Consider the following 21327-nt stretch of genomic DNA (forward strand, 5'->3'; position numbering starts at 1 on the left):
AGATGAGCTTGTGAGTTTCTGTGACTGATTATTGTTTTATATCCTTTAGAACACAAAAGAAAATCACAAAAATGTTGTTTTATTTGACATTTCAATTTCTTTCAAATTGAAAACCTTTCATTACTTCCTGTGATTCAGGGTCAATGTATACATAGTGGTTTATAGCAATGTATCCCAGTTTTATTTGTATACGATGGAACTGCATTATTGGTGATGCCAATATAACAAATATTTATGTTTAATCCCTCGCCTGACCCATTTCATAGCGTCGAACAGCTTAACATTAAATACTAGCTGCTTTTGGGTATTTTGTATTAGTGATTTATTTATTTGATTTTTTTCATTTGAAAACCTCTGTCAAATTTGATATTGCAGATACTGATAACTTTAACTTTATGCAGTCAAAACTCCAGCACACAGCTCTCTCATTAGTAGGATTATAATAGAATATAAAGGTGATAAAATAATTATAATAATTTCATTTAAAATGTATATTGACATTGACATTACATTGAAGGCTTAATGGCAATTTACCTCAACTGAGATGAAATCAGGCTTTTGCCCTTTTAAATGCTTTTGCACATTGATCACTCATTGTGATTAGTATCATTATATTATTATTTTATCATTTTGATAATATAAGTAAATCATAATTAATGCCAGTTATCTTCAAAGCACTGAATCTAAAAAAAAAAGAAGGTAAAATTTACATGTAAGATGTAAGGACCATTGTGCATATTTTCAGAAATAGAAAGTAGTGGTGGCCTAAAGAAAACTGCTCCAAAAATGACAGTTCTTTATACCTGAATGGCAAAGTTTTTAATGCTATTAATAGAGCAGTGTGTGTCATATTTTTGACTTTGCTGTGCCATGTTGACAAGTCTAAATTCAATTTATACTTGACAGTTTTGACAAAAGAGCAACATTTGCAGAAGTAAAAAGGATTACATGTGGCTTTTTGTTGATGTGGGTCAGGATCAGACATTTTTAGTATTGCAAATCAAATGGTTTCATCTATTTTTGCTTCTTCTCATACCCAAAAAAGGAACGCTGAAATCTAACACACTGACTTTGACAGATTCAGATTCCTTTGTCATAACAAAGACTTGACGTAATGTAGGTCATTGTAAAGTCTGAGGGAAAATAAAAAAAGGAGATTTTAGAAGAACTAAGGCCAGAACTAACAATTATTAATAAACTAACAATTAACACTTAATCTGTTGATTATTTTCTTGATTAATCGAGGACTATGTTTGGTCCGTAAAATGTTGATCGGTGTTTACCGAACCTGGAAATGATGATGTTCTCAAATGTCTGCTATAAAATATTCACATTTAAGAAACTGAAAAATCTAAGAACTTGCTTTAATTATTGAAAAAATACTCAAGTTATCAGTTATCACATTAATAAAGATGTCTAATTTTATTTTTAGTCGTTGGAGAAATAGCTTTGTAACTAGGCTTGGGGAGCATTCACGTGTAATATTCAATGGTTTGATGAAGTTGAGGATTTTGCAAGCAAGACTGTTAAACCTCATATGGATCTGTTCCAGGAATCCTTTACATCTGCACTACAGCACATAACGCTGGCCTACTTTCTCTCTATCATCTATACTCAGGGCTTCTTTATCCCCCGTTTAAAGCCTTGCTTATACCAACACAGAATCATTCAGCCTCTTTGGTCTCACAGGTGAAACTTGGCGTGAAGACGACCTGCGTTCCATCACAACCTGTGGCAGTTTTCTGTTGAGCAATTCAAAGGCACTTGTTGTGTTGTCTGCGTGAGTGGCACTCAGCTCTCTCATAGGGGTCATGATGGTTTAAACACTGCAAGGGTGGTGAGAGATTGAGGCAACAGGAGGGTTGATTGGGTAGCAGTGTGGTATTCTCTTGGCCTAATCCACAGTGATTGGGTATAAATAGATCTTGTTAAATCTGATCCTCTTTGACTGAGCACCTGTGTATCAGATATTATTCACTCCCTGCTTGCCATGGTAAATGATTCATGATTCATGATTCATTGTAGGGGGTTAGCCCTCGAGAAAAACACTTGAGTGAAAAAAATGACTAAGACCTCAGTCAAAATAGGGATTCCTTTCTGCTTTATTGGAATTCAGTGTGACGGGGTGGCACCTTCATCTGAGGAAGGGTGGGAGTCCTACTAATCTAAAGACTAGAAAAGTGCATAATGAACACAGAATAATTTCAGTTTGCCATTAACAGAACAGCATGGAAGGACAAGCTGCTTGCAAAAGTTCAGTCGTTCCCAGATGATGTGTTTTGTTTTTTTGCTGTTGCTAAACCTTAAAATACAGAGGTTCTTGATGCCCTGTCCTGTTGCGTGTAGGTTCCCATCCCATTTAATCTTGACTTTGGAAACCTATATTTCCTCTACAACTTTATGCATCATCAACATTAGCATCCTTTCAAGTTCAATTAGAGAAGCACTGAGACAGATTAACCACTGACTTGAGTAATATTCCGTCTCTGCACATTTGTTTGTCGTCTCTTCATCACCTCAGACATCAGTTAGTGGTTATTTGCTCAGTCATTTAGCAAGGCTCCCTGTGTCCAGTGATATTTCCGGTATCATTACAAAATCGATGCATCAGCTTTGAGGGAAATTGTACATGGATAATTATCATGAGTACAAATCATTCATGTCATTCTTCTGTTAAATATGTTCCCCCAGTATACAAGCACTGTAAATAATATCGCTAAAAGGAATTAAATATATGTATCCCTGTGATGGATTAGCGATCTGATCAGGTGTCGATTGGCACAGTGCTCACAATCCTCATGTGGAGGATAAAGCAGTAGAAGATGGATGGATAATGCAGCTAAAAAGAATTAATATCTTAAGTATCTTTGTTTTGACCATTGGTGTAGAAATTTAAGAGAAAGTGAAGAGAGTGAAGTATTTGCTGGAGGCAATTGACTTTAAATGGTGATACTGATAGTAGCTATTTTAAAGCTTAAATAGACAACTTTTTGGCTTAAATTTCTTATTATGATAGTAAAACTAATAGCACAGCATAATGGGATAGAACAATTACACCATATGCATTTACTGTGTTTTGATCCCCTTTAAACCTTGATTTCACTGTTCAAATGTTGTGCTTAAAAGCTCAATCAAATTTATGACACACAGACACGGCATTGCTCCATATTTAAAACACTGTAGAGTGGAGCATTCTCTCATGACACAGAGGGATGCTTAGTATTATTGAACACAATACTTGATATGATGAAACACAATACCAGCTCTGGGGAAAAGTCCCTCCGTCCTGAATGACATGTTTCTCTACTGCTTGTGACGGTGACCAAACAGGAACTGCCAAACAGCAAAGGTTGTCTGTTCTGTTGGCTCTTTAAATGCAACAGTTTTTATGATTTAAATCAACAAATTAGATAACACATGATTGCGCAGCAATATCAGGGGTCAGTTGTCATTTTTGTTTGTAATTATAACTTTTGCATTTATAAATACAACTGGATAACTATTCTTCTTGAGAGCACCAACACTTGTGGATTGGCACATGATAATGTCTAATTGCATGGTTGAGCCTTTATGTGAACTAAGACCACCATTCAAGGTAATAACCCCAAATGGACACAACCTTACATCACTATGCACATCATTAGCTAAGATGATGATAAATAAAATAAGTATAAATAGATTTTTACTGCTATGATGTGACTCTGAATGTTTGAGGACTGCAGCGGCACCTGTACGAGCTGCACTGCAGCAGTGTTGACAAAGAGATGAAGGCCACCTGCTCAATTGTCTCTACATCATTACAGAAGCCCATGTGCAGCTCATAATTCTGTGCAACCAGAAGTACAGCAGTCAGACAAGAGAGCACAAATCTGTGTTCTCTCCCTCTGCTTAATTTGTCTCTCCCTCTCCTACAAGAATGTCAGTAGAGGACATCCTGGAGTCGTGATGCACTGTGGTCTTTAACATCATGTTTTATAGTTTAAATGAATTTAAAAAAAAGTGTTTTATATTATTTGTATCATGCACAGGACTGGAATAATTGAATAGCATTAAAAATTCAGTTGGAAGTGGTTCAGTTCTCTGAGGAGGTTATGTAAGGGGATGTGACGTGCCTGAGTCTTTGACCTTGAAGTGAATCCATATTCCTCAGACTGTGCACGTCTCCACTGACACAAAAATGTGAAAGTATAGGACACATTTTCACAGCTGCTGTTGAAATACTTATTTATTTTTCCACATATGAGTCACATGTTGCTAATCACAGCGGCTCGTCACAGTGCTGTGTTGACAAGACCAACAAACATAAAGGAACATTCTCCGAGGACAATGAATGTCTGAATTTTGCCTTTTACTCTAGACCGATGAAGTGACATTGCAACAACAAAGATGTCTGACGACATACTTAAAAAGTCTGGACATTTCAAAACAGGGATTTCAACCACATTTATTTAAAAAGAGGGTCAAGCATGTTTAAAAATCAATCAGTGCTATGATTTCACTTGATTCTAAATTCCCACATTACTGAGATAGTTGTAGTATTAAAATCTTCAGAAATTCAAAACCTTATGGTTTTGCTTTGCTCACTGTGTTTTGTATTTTTTTTGTTTCTAAATCTATATCCAGTAAATATATTTTTGTGGTAAATAGTTTCTTTGTCTATTGTCCACCTAACATTTGCCCCTGTGGTTCTACAGCTGCAGAACGAGCAACAGAAAAAGCCTGATAGGAAGTGGTCAGTCGTCAGGTTTACCACGACCTCACTCTCCTCTTTCATCTCTGACAGGTATGTGTATTGTATTATTTAACCCGTCCATTCGTTGTATTTGACAATAAAGCAGTCTAGGTGTGTAACACAAAGAAGGAAACAACAGGGAATTGTACAGTATTTGCTATGCCATACTGTATAGCTGCATGATATGGCAACAATATGGATATTATCACCTTTCTCACTGACTGACTCAAACCACATAGGATGCAGCGAGATGTCTGCTGTAGAAAGCAGTGACCGACAGAAAAGCACTGACGATCCATTAAACTTTTATCGGTCTCCCTTTGTGAGGTCAGTTCTGTGGGGTTTGGGTGAGACCTGAACTCCCCAGCTGTAAGCCAATCGGCAGTGATTGTCCTGGGTGAGGAAGTGGTGGCCTGCAGAGAGGAAATGCACAGGAGCAGAGGGAGGGGAGGCCTCATTTACCACAGGGCGTTTTATTTCCTGGAATTGGTCAGCAAAAGCAGAGCTGCTCCACACATTATAGGCTGTAGTCTGGGTATCAACATTGGGGCTCAGTTTTCAATATGGACTCAGACCCAGGGAAGCACAATGTTGCTGCTAATGAATTTGTTCAACTCTGGGATGATTTGACATTGTGGCTCAGACGTAATATCGGTGCCAAAGGTAAGAAAAACATCCTTTCAGCCTCTTGTGAACTGCAATGTGCTTCTGATATTAGTAGTTCTGTATAAGATCAGTTTTTTGTTCATAATTGTGAATGATTGCATAAACAACACGGTTAAATCACAAGTCATGTGATTTGCTCCTGGAGCAGTCAGAGCAAATAATATGTATTCCTCTGTTCAGGTGAAGTCCAAATCCCTTAGGAGATGGTTATCATGTGTAAATGACTATAATCAAGATTACAATGCAATTGAACTGGTGACATTCCTCACTTACTAGATTCAATGGTTCTATAATCCTTCCCAAGTATGTAAACAGCCCATCTCTATCGCCACAGGAGGTCGATGCATTGTAGCGTCTGGTTAATTAACTGTTTGGTTCCCCCTCAGTGGGGGATGTAATTATACCTGATTAATACTGGATCATAGGTCTGTTTTTTAACACTTTCAATGTGAAACGCAAAGGCTAATTAGTGCCTTTCAGAAAGTCCCTACAGTAATACATTCAGTGGCCCATGCCTCTGTTTTTAGAAAGGTGCACTACAGTACACACACACATCTGTAAAGTAGGTAGAAAGGACGAGCCCACTGTGGTTTTCAGAGGTAATTGTGTAGGTGCTGTTAGTGGATTTGTTCTTTCTCATTTATGAAGTACTTGAAAGTATCTTGAATAATAACTTCCAGTCGTTAATTTCATGTTTGCGATTAAAATATCTGCGTTTTATTGATAACAATCTTAATATAACCCCTTTCAGGCATGCACTTCTTCAGATTAACAATTATACATCGGTATGTCGGTAAAATAACCTGTTAATATATCCATAACACTGAACATGGCACAGGTATTAATTACCAACATGCAGAGTTCATAATTAATTGCTTATGTTGGATTATTTTAGAAATTGCAACCAGAGTAAAAGTTATCGCTAGACCAGCACCATATACAGTATATCTTAAATTTTCATTCATGTCAGTTGCATTGATAAATAAATGAACATCTAGAAAACACACACAGGATGTGAGCTAATGGGATTTAGGAGTAAAGCTTTGACTTAACATCCTCTCATTCAATGCTAATGCATGTTGGACCCTACTAGTTTGTCCAATGGCTAAGTATGTTTTATTTGAAAACTGATAGAGGGCCAAGATTGGCTCTCTGCTATCATGTTTAATTGAACATTTCAGAGAAAAGATTTGCTGTCTCTAATACATTGTTAGGATATATTTCAGTTTATTGAGCTAAGATGCCAAAATCATTTGACATAAAGCACAGCTGCTGGAGTCCACAAATAAGAAGTTTGATAATGTTAACACATGGCCTGAAATTTTTACACGCAAATGGTTGAGCTTCTAAATAGTCTGACTCATTTCTCCATATGCTCCCTTTAGATCAGGGGTGTCCAGACCCTTCAGACCTTTTTTTAACACCAAAAGTTATATACAAATGTACTGTTTTATAATAATTTTACTTTAATTGTCACAATTATAGTTTTTAAATGGCAAAGTAACCAAAATCTAAGCCACGCATGAGTGGAAAAATAATTCTGCCATTCTATCTTATCTGGAGTCAGATATCATAATAAAAGTATAATATAATAAAATGGATGTATCCTTCTGTCAAAGCTGGGTTGCAAACCCAGGATTCTACAACTCCTTCACAAGTGAGAAAATGGGGATGACACGTGACTGAAGCCAGTTTTCTATTTGACACCGTCGCAGGCCATAAATAATACAGTATGAAACAAAAGTTGGGGGATGTGCAGGCCAGACTTTGGACATGCCTGCTTTAGATGCAGATGTATTAAGCTATTTCTGCTTTTTAATTAAAAAAAAATGGCTGTGTCTTTCACCTTATCACCTGAACTGCAATAATCAAGAAGAAATTACTTTAGCAGGTTTTTATCTTTCCAGGAATGTCACAAGGAATAATTAAAAAGACATTTAAACAGATTAAACTTTAAACAAAATAAAATAATAATAACTGTTTTAAATGCATAAAATGTGGACTGTGATGGTGCCACCATCAGTGGTTTGCAGTTTGTTTGTCTGTTGTTTTGGCTTAAAATAGAAATTGCAATCCATTATTGCTGACATTCTTTTTCCCTCTTTTAAATATGTGTTATCTATTCTGTATTTTTTTTTCTTGCAGGAACAAGCCCACAAGACAGTCCTAGAAATTTCTCCCCCAGTGCCTCTGCTCATTTTTCTTTTGCACGAAGGTAATGCAAACATAGATGTTTACTTGATTTACAGCTACACAAACTAGCCAGGGAAGATGTGAACAAGGTATCCGCCTATAAAGATAATAAGTTGGAATATTTCCTCGACCTGCACTAGACTTCTAAAGTCTGTTCATGCTTTCAAAAACACTGTCAATAACATATTTATTTTTTATAGAATTCTTCATCACAATATCATGTAATTGTGTATTTTTATTATAATCCACAGTCATTGCCACAGAGCAGACAGGTAACTTTATGTTAGACTTCCATTTGCTTTTGTATTTCCGTTTGCCCACATTTGTGGAGTACATGTCAAACGTCATACCTCATCCTTTTATTAGTTTTATTACACTCTGACCTGGCATTTCTTTTGCATCATAATTGCATCTAGTTTGAGTTTAAATTTCATTTGCTTTGCTTTTTTAGTTGCTTTGTTGTTCATATGTTGTGTGTTTTTAACTTAAAGACTGCACATTGAACAGCAGAGAAAGGTCACGTTCATCCATAACATGAAATCATTAGTATAATGTCATTTCACATGTTTTGAAGTCAGACATGGAAATTAAACATCTCAAGTCTCTCGAAACAATTTTGACTAGTTGTCTTTGAACAAAGACAAACTCTTGTCACGAACCAACATGTAAACATCTGGAGATGTTGGTTTTAATCCATTATTTGTTCTTCAGTTGAGTGTTGGACTTTGAAGTGTGATAGTTGTTTGTATGTGCTGTTGTGTGATAGGACTGATGGTCGCCGGTGGTCTTTGGCCTCCCTTCCCTCCTCTGGATATGGAACCAACACGCCCAGCTCCACTGTCTCTGTAAGTATCATACACACATTCTGATGGCAAGATATTGCAGGTGATTGTCACTGTCAACCACTGTTTCAAATATTTTTGTCTGCCAGTCAGAGAAAATATGTGGAAAAAGTCACTGCATGCCGCCATGTGCTCTGTGTTGTTTGATGTTGTGCATTTTTTGTTGTTGCCAATTGGCATGTATGAAGCTGTTAACAGTCTTGGCTTAATCTCACTTGTGAAAGTGGTTGTAATCTCTGTATGTGGAGCTGTGTTCCTGTTTAATCTGAACAATGCCTGAAATACACAAACATGAAATGAATGAAATTATGCTTTTACCTTTTGATCTGTTGTTTCCACTCACCTCTAGCCTTAGAGCTAAGCTATGATCCCCACCTCATGGCTGTAGCTTCAGACTTAGTGCACAGATACGGCAGTGCCATCAAAACACAGGACTTTCTGTTTTTGTTTTTTTGGCGTTTTTTTTTTCCTTTTTTATCCACATAAAATATTGCCATCTTTTTTTTCTTTTCATGTTGAATATATATTTGTTTCATTTCCAGTCATCCTGTTCATCACAGGAGAAGCTGCACCAGCTGCCCTTCCAGCCTACGCCGGATGAACTGCACTTCCTCTCCAAGCACTTCTGCACCGAGAGCATCTCGGGGGACGAATGCCGCAGAGCGACGGCCATGCGACCCCGCTCACGCAGTCTCAGGTTTTTAATTCATTTTCTGCAAATTTAACATTCGCTTCATGTGATGATGCATATTGTCGCTGCCACTTCAGTACTGACTCTGTTGTAATTCATTTTTCAGTCCTGGACGATCTCCATCATGTTACGACCATGAGATTATCATGATGAATCACGTCTACAAGGAGCGGTTTCCTAAGGTGAAGCTTCACAAAAACATTGTCACAGTTGTGTGATCGCATCACATCTGGGTAACATTTACGTATCTTATGCTTTATCAAACTTCTACCCTCCCCTTCTTACTGCAGGCCACAGCTCAGATGGAGGAACGAATTCAGGAGATCGTCCGCAGTAACTCTCCAGAGAACGTCCTCCCTTTAGCAGATGGCGTGCTCGGCTTTGCCCACCACCAGATAATTGAACTGGCCCGTGACTGTTTGGAGAAGAGTCGACTAGGACTCATCACCTCCAGCTACTTCTGCGAACTCACTGACAAGCTGGAGAGACTTGTTCAGGAGGTGAGCGTGTCTTCAGAGAGGATTTTGGAAGACAATTAATCGAAAACACAAATGTGGCCCTGTTTTTATTTTCTACAGAGACAGTATTAATGAGGTGATACCTTCAGCTTAGCTGCTAGCTAGTGCTTTAAAGGACCATCTGTGTTTTTCAAGGTGTATCTGTTTAAATTGTTATTAAATCATAATACATGACAATCATGAACGGAAAACCATGTTGCCTTTTGATTGTACTCAACCTTAACCATTACCAGACTATAATATTATGTGAAATGCTGAGACCTTGTTTCTTCTCTGGTTGGTTTGATGTAGTCCACGGAGAGATCAGAAAGCGAGGAGGTCAACTTCATCAGAGAACTCGCAAAGAAGATCCTCATCATCATCGCTCGACCCGCGCGGCTGCTGGAGTGTCTGGTATGTTTCCTATCACTGCTCCTAAAACATGCATTCATCTTTTCAGTTATTAGCAGCAACATATTATATTTTCTTGAGTTTGGCAGAATTGTTGTAGATGCCTCATTTAATTAAAATGTAATGGCATGTTTTTTTATAAATAATATGCAATATAATGACTATATGTATAAGAGGTTGCTCACAACCTTATTTCTGCAGCTCCCTTTATCTTTGCAGAGCGAAATAGTGACATCAGCTTACTACCCTCAGTGCCTTTTAAAGCGTGTTTTTTGTCTGTAGCAAGCAGCTCTTAAAAACTCACTGTGCTTCAGCACTAAATGGCAGACAGACAACTAGTGGAGCATTTAGCAGCTCAAGATATTTCCCTCAGGAGATAAGACTAAAAAAAACATAGCTCAAAGAGAGTGAATACTGAAAAATAACTCAAAAAATCTGAGCTAATCAGCTGCTTGTAAACACATTCACCATATCAACTTATAAAGCCATAATATTAATGTCAGTGTCGTGTTCAATACTTTCTGCTATGTAAAGAAACACCAGGTCCTGTTGGTGTTTACCTTCTATGTAGCTGATACACAAAGGTTTTTAGAACCTGATAGTTGGAATAATTTACAATCTGATCTTCAACTTCAAAACCGAGTAGCATTGAAGAAATTTAAACGGTGAAGCTTGTGAAGTTCAAATTTTACATGAACAAGTTTTAATGTTGTTCATCTATGTGTTCTGACTGTAACTGTAACTGTGCTGCTGCTATTCCGGTCTCCCTTGCAAAAAAGAGATCCTAGATCTCAGTGGGACTAACCTGCTTAAAGGAAGGCTGAATAAAATATAAAAAAGAAAGAAATATAAGCGTTATTTCCAGTGTGACGCTGCTGCTGTGTCTCCAGGAATTTGACCCCGAGGAATTTTACCACCTTTTGGAGGCTGCTGAAGGACATGCTAAAGAGGGCCAGGGCATCAAAACAGACATCCCTCGTTACATCATCAGTCAGCTGGGACTGACCCGAGATCCACTGGAAGGTACAGGAGGAACTCTTTATCACCATTATCATCAGTGATGTTAAAGTCCAAGAATGCAAGAAAAAAGTAACTAGATTTAGTTCTAATTACTTTTTTACTATGTTCTGCTGATTACACTGATGCAATTCCTACATCAACACCAACATGTCAGTGAATATGACCAAACATTAGAGGAAAACTTGTCATTGACTTGAGTTGAAGCTGTAATGGAATGAAAGAATTCAGCTGTGAAGGGAACTAAAAGACAGCTGATGTTCTTGACTAATGTCCTGGACTGAACAGACTGTCTTTCTAATGGCCCCGTGTCTCTCCACATTCAGCAACCAACAACATTCATTACGACTAATTAGAAAAGAATGGCCTCCCCACAGACCTTATACAGATCCACACAGACTGGCTCATCAGCCAGTGTCTCCATTCATTTCCCCCGTGTGTTTCTGCGTTCCGTTTGCCCAGTGCCTTGTGTGCCTGAAGCAAACCTTCAAGGAAGGACAGATGTTGAATAGCAGTCCAAATGTGTTTACATGTTCTCGAGGGACAAGACACACAGACCCCCCTGTGAAATTACACACATGGACTTTGGCAAAAAAAAAAATACAAACACATCAAAGATGCAAGGTGGTTTATAATGAGCACTTGTTCTGGAGTTGTGGTTTTAAAAATGAGTGTTAGACATGTGTTAGCGTTGCCACATGTGATTTCCACCTCATTTACTCTCAATTCAGATTACATGGGAGTCAGCACCTCGGGCTTAATAGGTTAATAAAGGCTAAAGTCTGTTGTTTTTTTCTTTTTTTAATCCTGCTTCTGTTTCCTCAGCATTTAGTTTCTTTTGTCTTAAAGACTGTTACAACATGCTCACACGCTTCACATGGAATTATCTCTATAAATTATTAGATTTTAATGTTTTATGGTCAGCAATTATTGTTGTTGCACCACCTGATGTCTGTTTTTAATCAATGTTATTGTCAGACTTTGATCATTCTTATTTGTAGTGTTTATGCGCCTCTGTGTGATTTGTTTTCCAGTTTATATATTTTTGTTGTGTTATCAGCTTCTCTAAAATCTCTAAAACATTTTAAATTGCATTAACCTGTACATAAAGAGCTAAAGAAATAAAACGTGATCGATTTATGCATTACATTCATTCATTTGTTTTATGTGTTCTCCACAGAAATTGCTCAGCTAACCAGCTGTGACAGTGGGATTGCAGAGACCCCAGAAACAGATGACTCGGTAAGCAATAAGAAATTGATTAGATTATTGATCTCCTCTATCTTTACTGCAGTTGTACCAGTGATTTTATCTTTTTGATTTACTTTAGTGTCTTTCTTTCTTCTCGCCCTCAGTCTCAGAGCCTGAGTGCAGCCTTAAGGTCCCGACGAAAACCATGTGAATTGGACTTTGAGATGACAAAACTCATTAGCAATGGTGCCTACGGGTAAGGTTTTTTATATATTTATACCAGATTATCTAATCTCTATCTCTTTTTTTAATTAATCCTTAGTTCTCAATTGACTAGTAAACCTTTTTTCTGCAGGGCTGTTTATCTGGTTCGCCACAAGGAAACTAAGCAGAGATTTGCCATGAAAAAGATCAACAAGCAGAACCTGATTTTGAGAAACCAAATACAACAGGCCTTTGTGGAGAGAGACATCCTCACCTTCGCTGAGAACCCCTTTGTGGTGTCCATGTACTGCTCCTTTGAGACTCGGCGGCACCTGTGCATGGTTATGGAATATGTGGAAGGTCAGTGTGCGGGTGTTTCATGTCAGAGTGCTGCTGCTGAAAGCAGTGTACTCAAATCACAAGCTCATCTGTAACTTCACTCCACTGATCTTCACAGGCGGAGACTGTGCCACCCTGTTGAAGAACATGGGTCCTTTGCCAGTGGATATGGCCAGGATGTACTTTGCAGAGACAGTGCTGGCTCTCGAGTATCTGCATAACTATGGCATTGTCCACAGGGACCTAAAACCAGACAAGTGAGATACAACAATCTTCTTCTTTTTTAACAACAATGCTGCATATTTATATGTAAAAAAAATATCATGGTAAAACACAATATGCATATGCATAACATGAATATGCATATATACAGTACTACTTATAAGTTTTTGGCACAGCAGTAGCAAGAGTACAAAGACAGTCCTGCAAATTATGCAGTAACTACATTCAGTCTGTGAAATGTCCTGCATAGACTTGCTTATTGATCATACCAAGATCATTTTAAAGCACCAGTGATTGAATGCATGTCATTTTGTTGGTCGTTTCCTATTTTTTCCTTGGGGCCCTGAGCTTTTAATTATTTTAATAGCTATACATTCAAATTGACATAAAGGGATATTTTCAAATTAACAAGTAACTTTGTGTCATTATTAGCTAAAAATATCTTTTGTACTGTGGTTCCATGACGTTCCTGCCAGCCTCAGCTGTGCTTGTGTTCAGATCTAATTACCAAGTTAGCAGCATGCTAACTGGATAAAAATGATGACCATGACTGATATTAAACCAGCAAGTGAACATTGTCTCAATGAGCATGTTAGTTGGAGGATGTTGACATTTAGCCTGAAGCATCACAGAGCTGCAAGTGTGTCTGTAGCAATGATGGTATATAAAGATAAATGACATTTTTGTACTTCCTTCCACTGTACAACAATTAAGCTAAATTACCCAGGACATGAGGTCATTTGTGCCGATGCAGTTTTGCTGTCCATCTTTAAGTGCAATACATGGTTCAGTTTATGATCTGTACTGGCAATTATGCACAAACCTCTGTGATATTTAATCTATTTCTTTCCCTCCTTTTCTTATTTTCCTCATGGTCTTCTTTGCCACAGTTTGCTGGTTACTTCAATGGGTCACATTAAGCTCACAGACTTTGGGTTGTCCAAAGTTGGCCTGATGAACATGACAACTAACCTGTACGAGGGACATATAGAGAAAGATGCCAGAGAATTCTCTGACAAGCAGGTAAAACTTGTGTCACTGCAGATATTATGCTCAGTCTGACAATATACAAAGCTCATCATGTTAACAGTATGTCTTGGGAATTGTGCTCATCTCTGTAGGTGTGTGGAACCCCTGAGTATATAGCTCCGGAGGTGATCCTGAGACAGGGTTATGGGAAGCCCGTAGACTGGTGGGCGATGGGAATCATCCTCTACGAGTTCCTTGTGGGGTGTGTGCCTTTTTTTGGAGACACACCGGAGGAGCTGTTTGGACAGGTCATCAGTGGTCAGTGTTGCCTTCTCTCATAAATATCCAGTTACAGCCTTGATATAAATGTTCTGTGCTCAAACCTGTACCAAAAGCTACCTTTTGACACAAACTCTGAATTTCTTCATTTTGTCTGATGTGTATCGTGTAAAGATGAAAAATCTTTTCTTTTTTTTGGTCATTACTTTGGTTAAAGTCTTTTTATGAGACCTATCTTCTGTTGCTAGAGGTGATTTGGTTGAAGTACCCCATCATCTGGCATGTATATTCTGTTTAGCCCAAGAGAGGAAATTCTCAAACCTCACTGAGATATGAATTAAATAATTGCAGTGACCGCATGGAATTACTTGATGCGCATTTATCTCAATTTGTTGAAGCATTTCCCTGTGGGCCAGCAACAAAGCAGATGGCAGTAAGTGGTTTAGCTTGACTTTAGACCACAAGTGAAGTTTTAATATTATAATGATGTTAGTTTTCCTTATTGTCTCGTGTGACAACAGTGCAGAGCAAGTCTTAACCCTGAAAACAGGATCTTTTTGTCTTGCCAGTGGTGTGAATAGTCCATGAATAGATGAATAGTTTTGTGTGGACAGTTGGACAGTTGGATAACAGCCCCTCTCTGTGCCATGGAAATGAATGGCGTGCCATGACTGATTTGGTTTTCTCTCAATCAAACTGTACCGAGCCTCTGAGAGTGACTGTTAATTAAAGGGGCCTACTCACACTGAATGCATGCCACCGTGGCCTCGGGCAGAACATACATATTCATAGCTCCCCTCCCAAATTTGATTAAAATGGGGGACACATGATGCACGGAGCAGACAAATCCGCATGGCACAGAAAGGCTTTTCACTGCTTATCCATGAGGCTTTTCACTTAAACTAAAACACATGTAAATGGCCTCATTCCCTATTATTCTTACACTAGGTTTAATGTTTCTGACTCTGTTCGTGAAGCATGTTACAGATTTGGACTTAAGTTAGTCAGAAAAATATAATTTAATTTCTTTTTTTAATCCTACTTGTATTGATAAAAAAAAAAAATGATGGTGGCGTTTCATGCCAACAAGAAATCAATGATCCTTGTAGCAGGTTGTGGACGGTAGAAAACAGATTGCGACAATGTCCTTCTAGTTTAAATTATATATTCATTTATTCCTTCTTTTCATATATTATTTAAGTGCAAATCTGTCTCTCAGTCATGTTTGTCTAACCAGTAAGGAGGTAAAGCTTTGGTTTTGTCTTTATTAAATACATGTGCAATCCCCATAGAATGCAGTAATATCATTTGAGCAGCCAAGATCAGTGATTTTATCACTATCAGCAACTGACTAGTAATCAGAAAATCACACACTTAAAGATGACAGAGTTGGTTCAGTTCATCTTAATGGGCTCAGCTTTTTGCTGACCAACATTTAGCATACTGACTTGTTTGAAACCTCTACAGACTATTTATTTTCGATTATTTTTCATCAGTAGATCTCTACTTTTATTATTCTTATCAATGTCTTACTTGTTTGAAACCTCTACAGACTATTTATTTTCGATTATTTTTCATCAGTAGATCTCTACTTTTATTATTCTTATCAATGTCTTACTTGGTGTACACCTGTCGGTCAGGATCAAACATGTTTGTATATGTGTTTCTTATTCTGACTGTTTGCATGTGCTGTGTGTTTGTAGATGAGATCAACTGGCCTGAAGGGGAGGATGCTCCACCTCAAGATTCTCAGGAGCTCATCACGTTGCTGCTCAGACAGAATCCTCTGGAGAGAATGGGCGCAGGTATAACACAAGGAGCAGAGGACATGTGGCAGAACCAGTATCTCGGCCAGGACTCGACAGGCTGCCATAAATTCTCATGTGACCATTGGTGCCACCTCAGCACCGCTCATTATTCTAAGTCACTGGGGGAAGAAATTGAGGTCATCCAACAGCAGAGCAGTTTATTCCGTGGTCTTTTCACCTCTTCCCTTTGATCAATTGCAATTATTAATTTGCCAGTCCGTGAATCTCGTTCCATGCATGATCAGGCAGTACGAATGTGCAGATCTGCAGACTGTAAAAGTGGCCATGACCTTAGACAAAATCTTTTAATAGGAGTGATGTGTGTAGACATTGCACCACAGGGACAGCCGGGGCCCCCTTGTTCATCTAGCTCTGCCCTCTCTTGGCTGCCATTCACAAAGGCTCCTGCTCCTCCACTAAAGGTCAGAGGCAGGAAATTGTACTGCATAATTTATAGTCATGACATCAGTTTTGGCCTGCAGCCACAAGGGAAGAGGAAAACATAGCATAAGCATTTCTTCACCTCCTGAGTTCAATGTGACCCACTATGTTTTTTCTGTCGTCTTGGGTGATAATGTGTCCTTAAATTGTAACCAAACTAGTAATCGATCTGTTTACACCATCTGCAGGTGGAGCTGCTGAAGTCAAGGAGCATCAGTTTTTCCACAACCTGGACTGGAATGGGCTGCTGAGGCAGAAAGCTGAGTTTATCCCTCAGCTAGAGTCTGAAGATGACACCAGCTATTTTGACAGTGAGTTATATCACATATGAGAGGCATGAGAGAGGCTAGAGATTTAATCAGTGCCCGACATATTCTTGAACAAATACAATATTTGTCATGTCTGTCTCAGAAATGCAGTGACTGTAAACTGATAAAAGTAAAGGGAGTTATAAAAGCCTGCAGTTTAGGGTCCTTATTATATTCCATCTTCCTCTACTTAAATCATCCTTTGGCACTTAGAATAACCCATAACAACTGAATGCAATAAAAAAAAAAATCTGAAATACATACTTCTTATCATTCCCAGCTCGCTCAGAGAGATACCATCACCTGGAGACAGAGGAAGAGGATACAAATGATGAAGACTTCAATGTGGAGCTGCGGCAGTTCTCCTCTTGCTCTCACAGATTCTCTAAGGTTTGTCCTTAAACTCCCCTCTCAAACACTTCCAGTCGTAAACCAACATGTTTACATCGTCATTACTGCCAGAGATGTTAGTGATGTAAATGAACGGATGCCTCATCTGTCCTCATGTTTTTCTCGTGGGAAAGAAAGCACAAGCACTTGCTATTTCATATGTAAATTTGTGTCCCCCAGCTCCCCCTTTACCCCTACAGTTTTACACATAGCTTTCGGCTTTGCATATATTTTACACTTGCAAATGATTTTTTTTTTCTTTTTCCACCATAATGTGGAACACAATACACAATACAGTCATACAAGGTGAGAGTCCTTGTGCTGCATTGCAGTATGCTCCCCTCTCGCATCAAAACAAAGCATTACAGCGTGTCTCTGAAAAGCAGCGGGGCGTCTTTGAGGAAGTGTTGAGCTCTGCTGAACCTTCTCCTCAGATGCACCTAATGCTGAAGCTTGTATGACACGTTTAAGTCTACATTAAAACACGGAGCGCAGCATTTCTGGTCTGCTCATAAATTCCTTGGTAAATAAAAGAATAACTGCAGGTATTATATCTTTATGTGCTCTCAGTCTGTTTTTTTCTTTCTTTCTTTTTTTTATCTGTTTTTAGAACAAAATGATGAACTAAAATCCTGTGTGGTTTTCAGGTTTACAGCAGCCTAGATTTGTCTCGTGGGCACCTGGAGGAGAAAGGAGAGACTGAAGAGAAGAAGAGTGAGAGCCCTCTGACCGTGGACTCTCTCAGCTGGACACCAGACTTCGCTGAGTTGTAAGTTAAAGTTAAATAAAAGGTATAGGCTTGATATTTTATTGTTGGTTGGTTAATCTCACGAGAGTCTCTTCTCTCTTTTCATTCAGGCCCTCGTTGTCCCACTCGACAGACACAGACAGTGTGAGTCAGGGCCCTGGCTGCCCCAGCTTGCTGCCAAAGTTTGCCATTTCGGCTGAGAGTGAAGGAGACGAGACCTCAGGCCTCGGTGACCCCAGCAAGGCCTCCTTCTCCATTGGAGAACTCCCGCAGGATGAACCTGATGCTACGACTCCAGGCAGCACTCACAGTGGAGCCACACTCTCAGGTACAAAATACTCACTGTTCTTTTGTGGGGGATATTTGTATATGTGTGTGTTTAATGGGGTAAATTGATAATCTCTAAGTTGCTTGAGAAAATGAATTTGTTGTGCAGTGCTGACTACACAGAACAAAAAACTGCAGTGTCCGCCGAGGAGCATTTTGTTTTGCGACTGTTTTACAAAGTCATCATAATCTTCCCAAGTATGATGATAATAACTTATTGAGGACGACTGAATGTACTTGTTTTTTCTGTTACAGATAAGTAGTATAGAGATAAATGTATGTTTGACATTTTAAACAATACATTTTATGTCTTTATTTCTCAGATTTGGATAAAGAACTGTTTACCATCCATGTTTGCAGGATCATACTGAAGCTAGGGTCAATATGTGTTAATAAGATGATCTTTTCATATACACTATTTATCTTTGTCCCAGTCTTTGTGCAAAGCTAACTGGCTATTATGGTACAGTTGTGATTTATGTCTTGATTTATCCAATGCAAGAGCAAATAAACCTATTTCCAAAAGGTCAGCTATTGTTTCAAAAATTACAAACAGTCACTACTGGATGAATTTATTCAATGTAGTAAATATGGTGTTTTTCAAAATTAGGTAGTTTCTCAGAACATCTGGACCAGCTGACGCCCAAAGGTGAAGGTCTGGAGAGCCCTGACAGTACCAGCCAAGCCTCTGTAGACCAGGCCCCTCTGTCCACGTCTCTGCATCCTGAGAGTGCTGCAGAGAAGACTGCAGCTGTGCTTAAAATCCCCAAATCTGTGTCAACTGGTACCCTTTCGCTTATGATCCCTGGGGGTGAGTCAACAACATGCATATGCATACACTAGACTGAAAATTGTTTGTAAGGTCCATTTACTGAGTGGCTGTGAGCAATTTGTGGGGTATAAGCTTCTAATAAAGTATGTGAGCAGGCAGGAGCAAGAGGTCATCAATGCAGGGAGAGAGAAAATCCTTTAAATATCAACCCCAAATCAAGTACAGTGAACCAGGCTCATGAGCTTTATAGCAACACTTTACTACTGACTAGAGCAGCAATTCAATTTTTTTTTAAATAAAATAACCTGGTGGTCAACGCTTTTTTATTTTTTTTATTTTCAGATATCTTGGGGGTGTCTCCTCTGGCCAGCCCTCTATCTCCTTACTCCCTCTCCTCAGACCCTTCGTCTCGAGACTCCTCTCCGAGCCGAGACTCCTCACTCTGTACCACCAACCCACGGCAGCCCGTCATCATCCACAGCTGTGGGAAGAAATTTGGCTTCACGCTGAGGGCAATAAGGGTGTACTCTTGTGACGGTGACATCTACACCGTCTACCACATGGTCTGGGTAAGATACCATTGTAACCTGTAGGAGACAAACATTGTCTATATCAGTTATGATAAGGATGGTTTCAGTGTGTGGGGGCAGTTAAACACAGTCTGGTGAGTTTCCCCACTGTAGTTTGGAGCTTGTGGGCTGGTGTGAAGTTTTTCAAAGCAGCAAAGACCCAACCACACTTATGTATTGACAGCAGATCACAAAAGCTGCTGAATGTGAACTGCCAAGAAATTGATGTATCACCCTGTGTCAGCAAGGGGGGTGTATGCACAGCTTTCAGAAATGCAGGGATTTTCCACGTGCATGAGAAACTGAAAATGAGTTCAAATAGAATAGAGGAACAATAAATCACTCAGTCAGTTTCGATTAAAAATTAAGTCACGTCATAAGTGACTTGAATTATTAAAGATATTGCTGTATTTTTTAAAAATAATTATTTATCAGATGAATATCTTCAATTCATTGAAAAGTCACAAAAATTTGATTTCTATCCAGCTGATGATTTACTTTGCTGTTTTGAACTGAAATGTCTGTGAAGACAAATGGATGATAATACATGTCTCTTGTGTCTATTTATCAGAATGTAGAAGATGGTGGACCTGCACATAAAGCAGGACTCAAAGCTGGAGACCTTATTACTCATGTCAACGGGGAGCCAGTCCATGGTCTCGTCCACACTGAAGTGGTGGAGCTCCTGCTCAAGGTAAATGAAAGTACTGCTGAAAGTACAACCATTTTCCCCTGGCAGTGCTTATTTGCAGTTACGCAACACAAAAGCCTGTCATTAACTCCAAATGCTGTGCATAATTTGTTTTAATACTAATCCCTTCTGCAATCCCAAAACACTGTTTTTGTCTGTAGTCTGCCCTCAAATATTACTTTGTATATAAAATGTCTTGATGTACTTTCTTTTCAGAGTGGTAGCAAGGTGGCCATCTCCACAACTCCCTTTGAGAATACGTCTATAAAAACAGGTCCAGCCCGGAGGAACAGCTACAGAAGCAAGATGGTCAGATGTGCCAAGAAGCCCAAGAAGGACAAGACACCAGAAAGGTCAGGAATTTGACAGATTGTTATTATTTATGTTGTAGGTGTGTGTTTCTTTATGTACTTATGTGTGTGGTTAATTCTTCATTCAAAGCCTTCAGTCAAGTGACAAATATTGGAACCAGTTAAGTCAGTTTTGTCTTGCCGATAGAAACAATCAATCAGTGAGGAAAGTGATGCCATCTTAAGTGTTGGGATGTTTCTGTTTCCTTTTAGCCTCTAGGGGGCACATAGTCATCACTGCAGAACTGTTTGAATGTGTGAGTGAAGGGTAGGATCAACTGGTTGTTTCATTTCTAAATGAGTTAGAGAACTTGGGAGAAAATAAAGTGTATATTACAGTTTTTTCATAGACGTGCATATTAAATTACAATATTACAAATTATCTGTTAGTTGACTTTTGGATGTCACTGGTATATTTTGTAGCAGTATTGCCAGAGAACTAAATAGATTTGTTTTCTTTCCAGGCGTCGCTCCCTTTTCAGGCGTTTTGCAATGCAGCCCTCTCCTCTCCTGCATACCAGCCGCAGTTTCTCCTCTCTCAACCACTCGCTGTCATCTGGTGAAAGTCTCCCTGGCTCCCCCACCCACAGTCTCTCCCCTCGTTCCCCAACTGCTGCCTTCCGCCCTGCACCAGATTTCGCACAGTCAGGTGTTGATCTTAACCTGTTTT

The 21327-nt window shown here is 38.9% G+C and overlaps 1 protein-coding gene across 10 annotated transcripts in view; it reads left to right on the plus strand.

Annotated features, from left to right (window-relative positions):
• The window catches only part of mast4 (microtubule associated serine/threonine kinase family member 4), an 85521-nt gene that overhangs the window by 58116 nt on the left and 6078 nt on the right, over positions 1-21327 (plus strand). For 5 of the 10 annotated variants that reach the window (XM_058618078.1, XM_058618082.1, XM_058618088.1 and 2 more), the window contains 25 exons: positions 4695-4783; positions 7544-7613; positions 7843-7863; positions 8358-8436; positions 8976-9130; positions 9231-9306; positions 9415-9624; positions 9934-10035; positions 10923-11055; positions 12230-12291; positions 12405-12496; positions 12596-12804; positions 12902-13040; positions 13896-14028; positions 14127-14292; positions 15957-16058; positions 16691-16813; positions 17091-17200; positions 17848-17969; positions 18059-18276; positions 18886-19086; positions 19390-19616; positions 20188-20310; positions 20524-20660; positions 21122-21306. In XM_058618078.1, coding sequence (XP_058474061.1) covers positions 4695-4783; positions 7544-7613; positions 7843-7863; positions 8358-8436; positions 8976-9130; positions 9231-9306; positions 9415-9624; positions 9934-10035; positions 10923-11055; positions 12230-12291; positions 12405-12496; positions 12596-12804; positions 12902-13040; positions 13896-14028; positions 14127-14292; positions 15957-16058; positions 16691-16813; positions 17091-17200; positions 17848-17969; positions 18059-18276; positions 18886-19086; positions 19390-19616; positions 20188-20310; positions 20524-20660; positions 21122-21306 — 3284 coding nt within the window. The remainder of the gene's footprint in view (positions 1-4694; positions 4784-7543; positions 7614-7842; positions 7864-8357; positions 8437-8975; positions 9131-9230; positions 9307-9414; positions 9625-9933; positions 10036-10922; positions 11056-12229; positions 12292-12404; positions 12497-12595; positions 12805-12901; positions 13041-13895; positions 14029-14126; positions 14293-15956; positions 16059-16690; positions 16814-17090; positions 17201-17847; positions 17970-18058; positions 18277-18885; positions 19087-19389; positions 19617-20187; positions 20311-20523; positions 20661-21121; positions 21307-21327) is intronic. The other 5 variants (XM_058618080.1, XM_058618086.1, XM_058618084.1 and 2 more) reach the window with 3 other exon arrangements.

Source organism: Solea solea, chromosome 19 (assembly GCF_958295425.1).
Source record: "Solea solea chromosome 19, fSolSol10.1, whole genome shotgun sequence".
NCBI classification, from domain to species: domain Eukaryota; kingdom Metazoa; phylum Chordata; class Actinopteri; order Pleuronectiformes; family Soleidae; genus Solea; species Solea solea.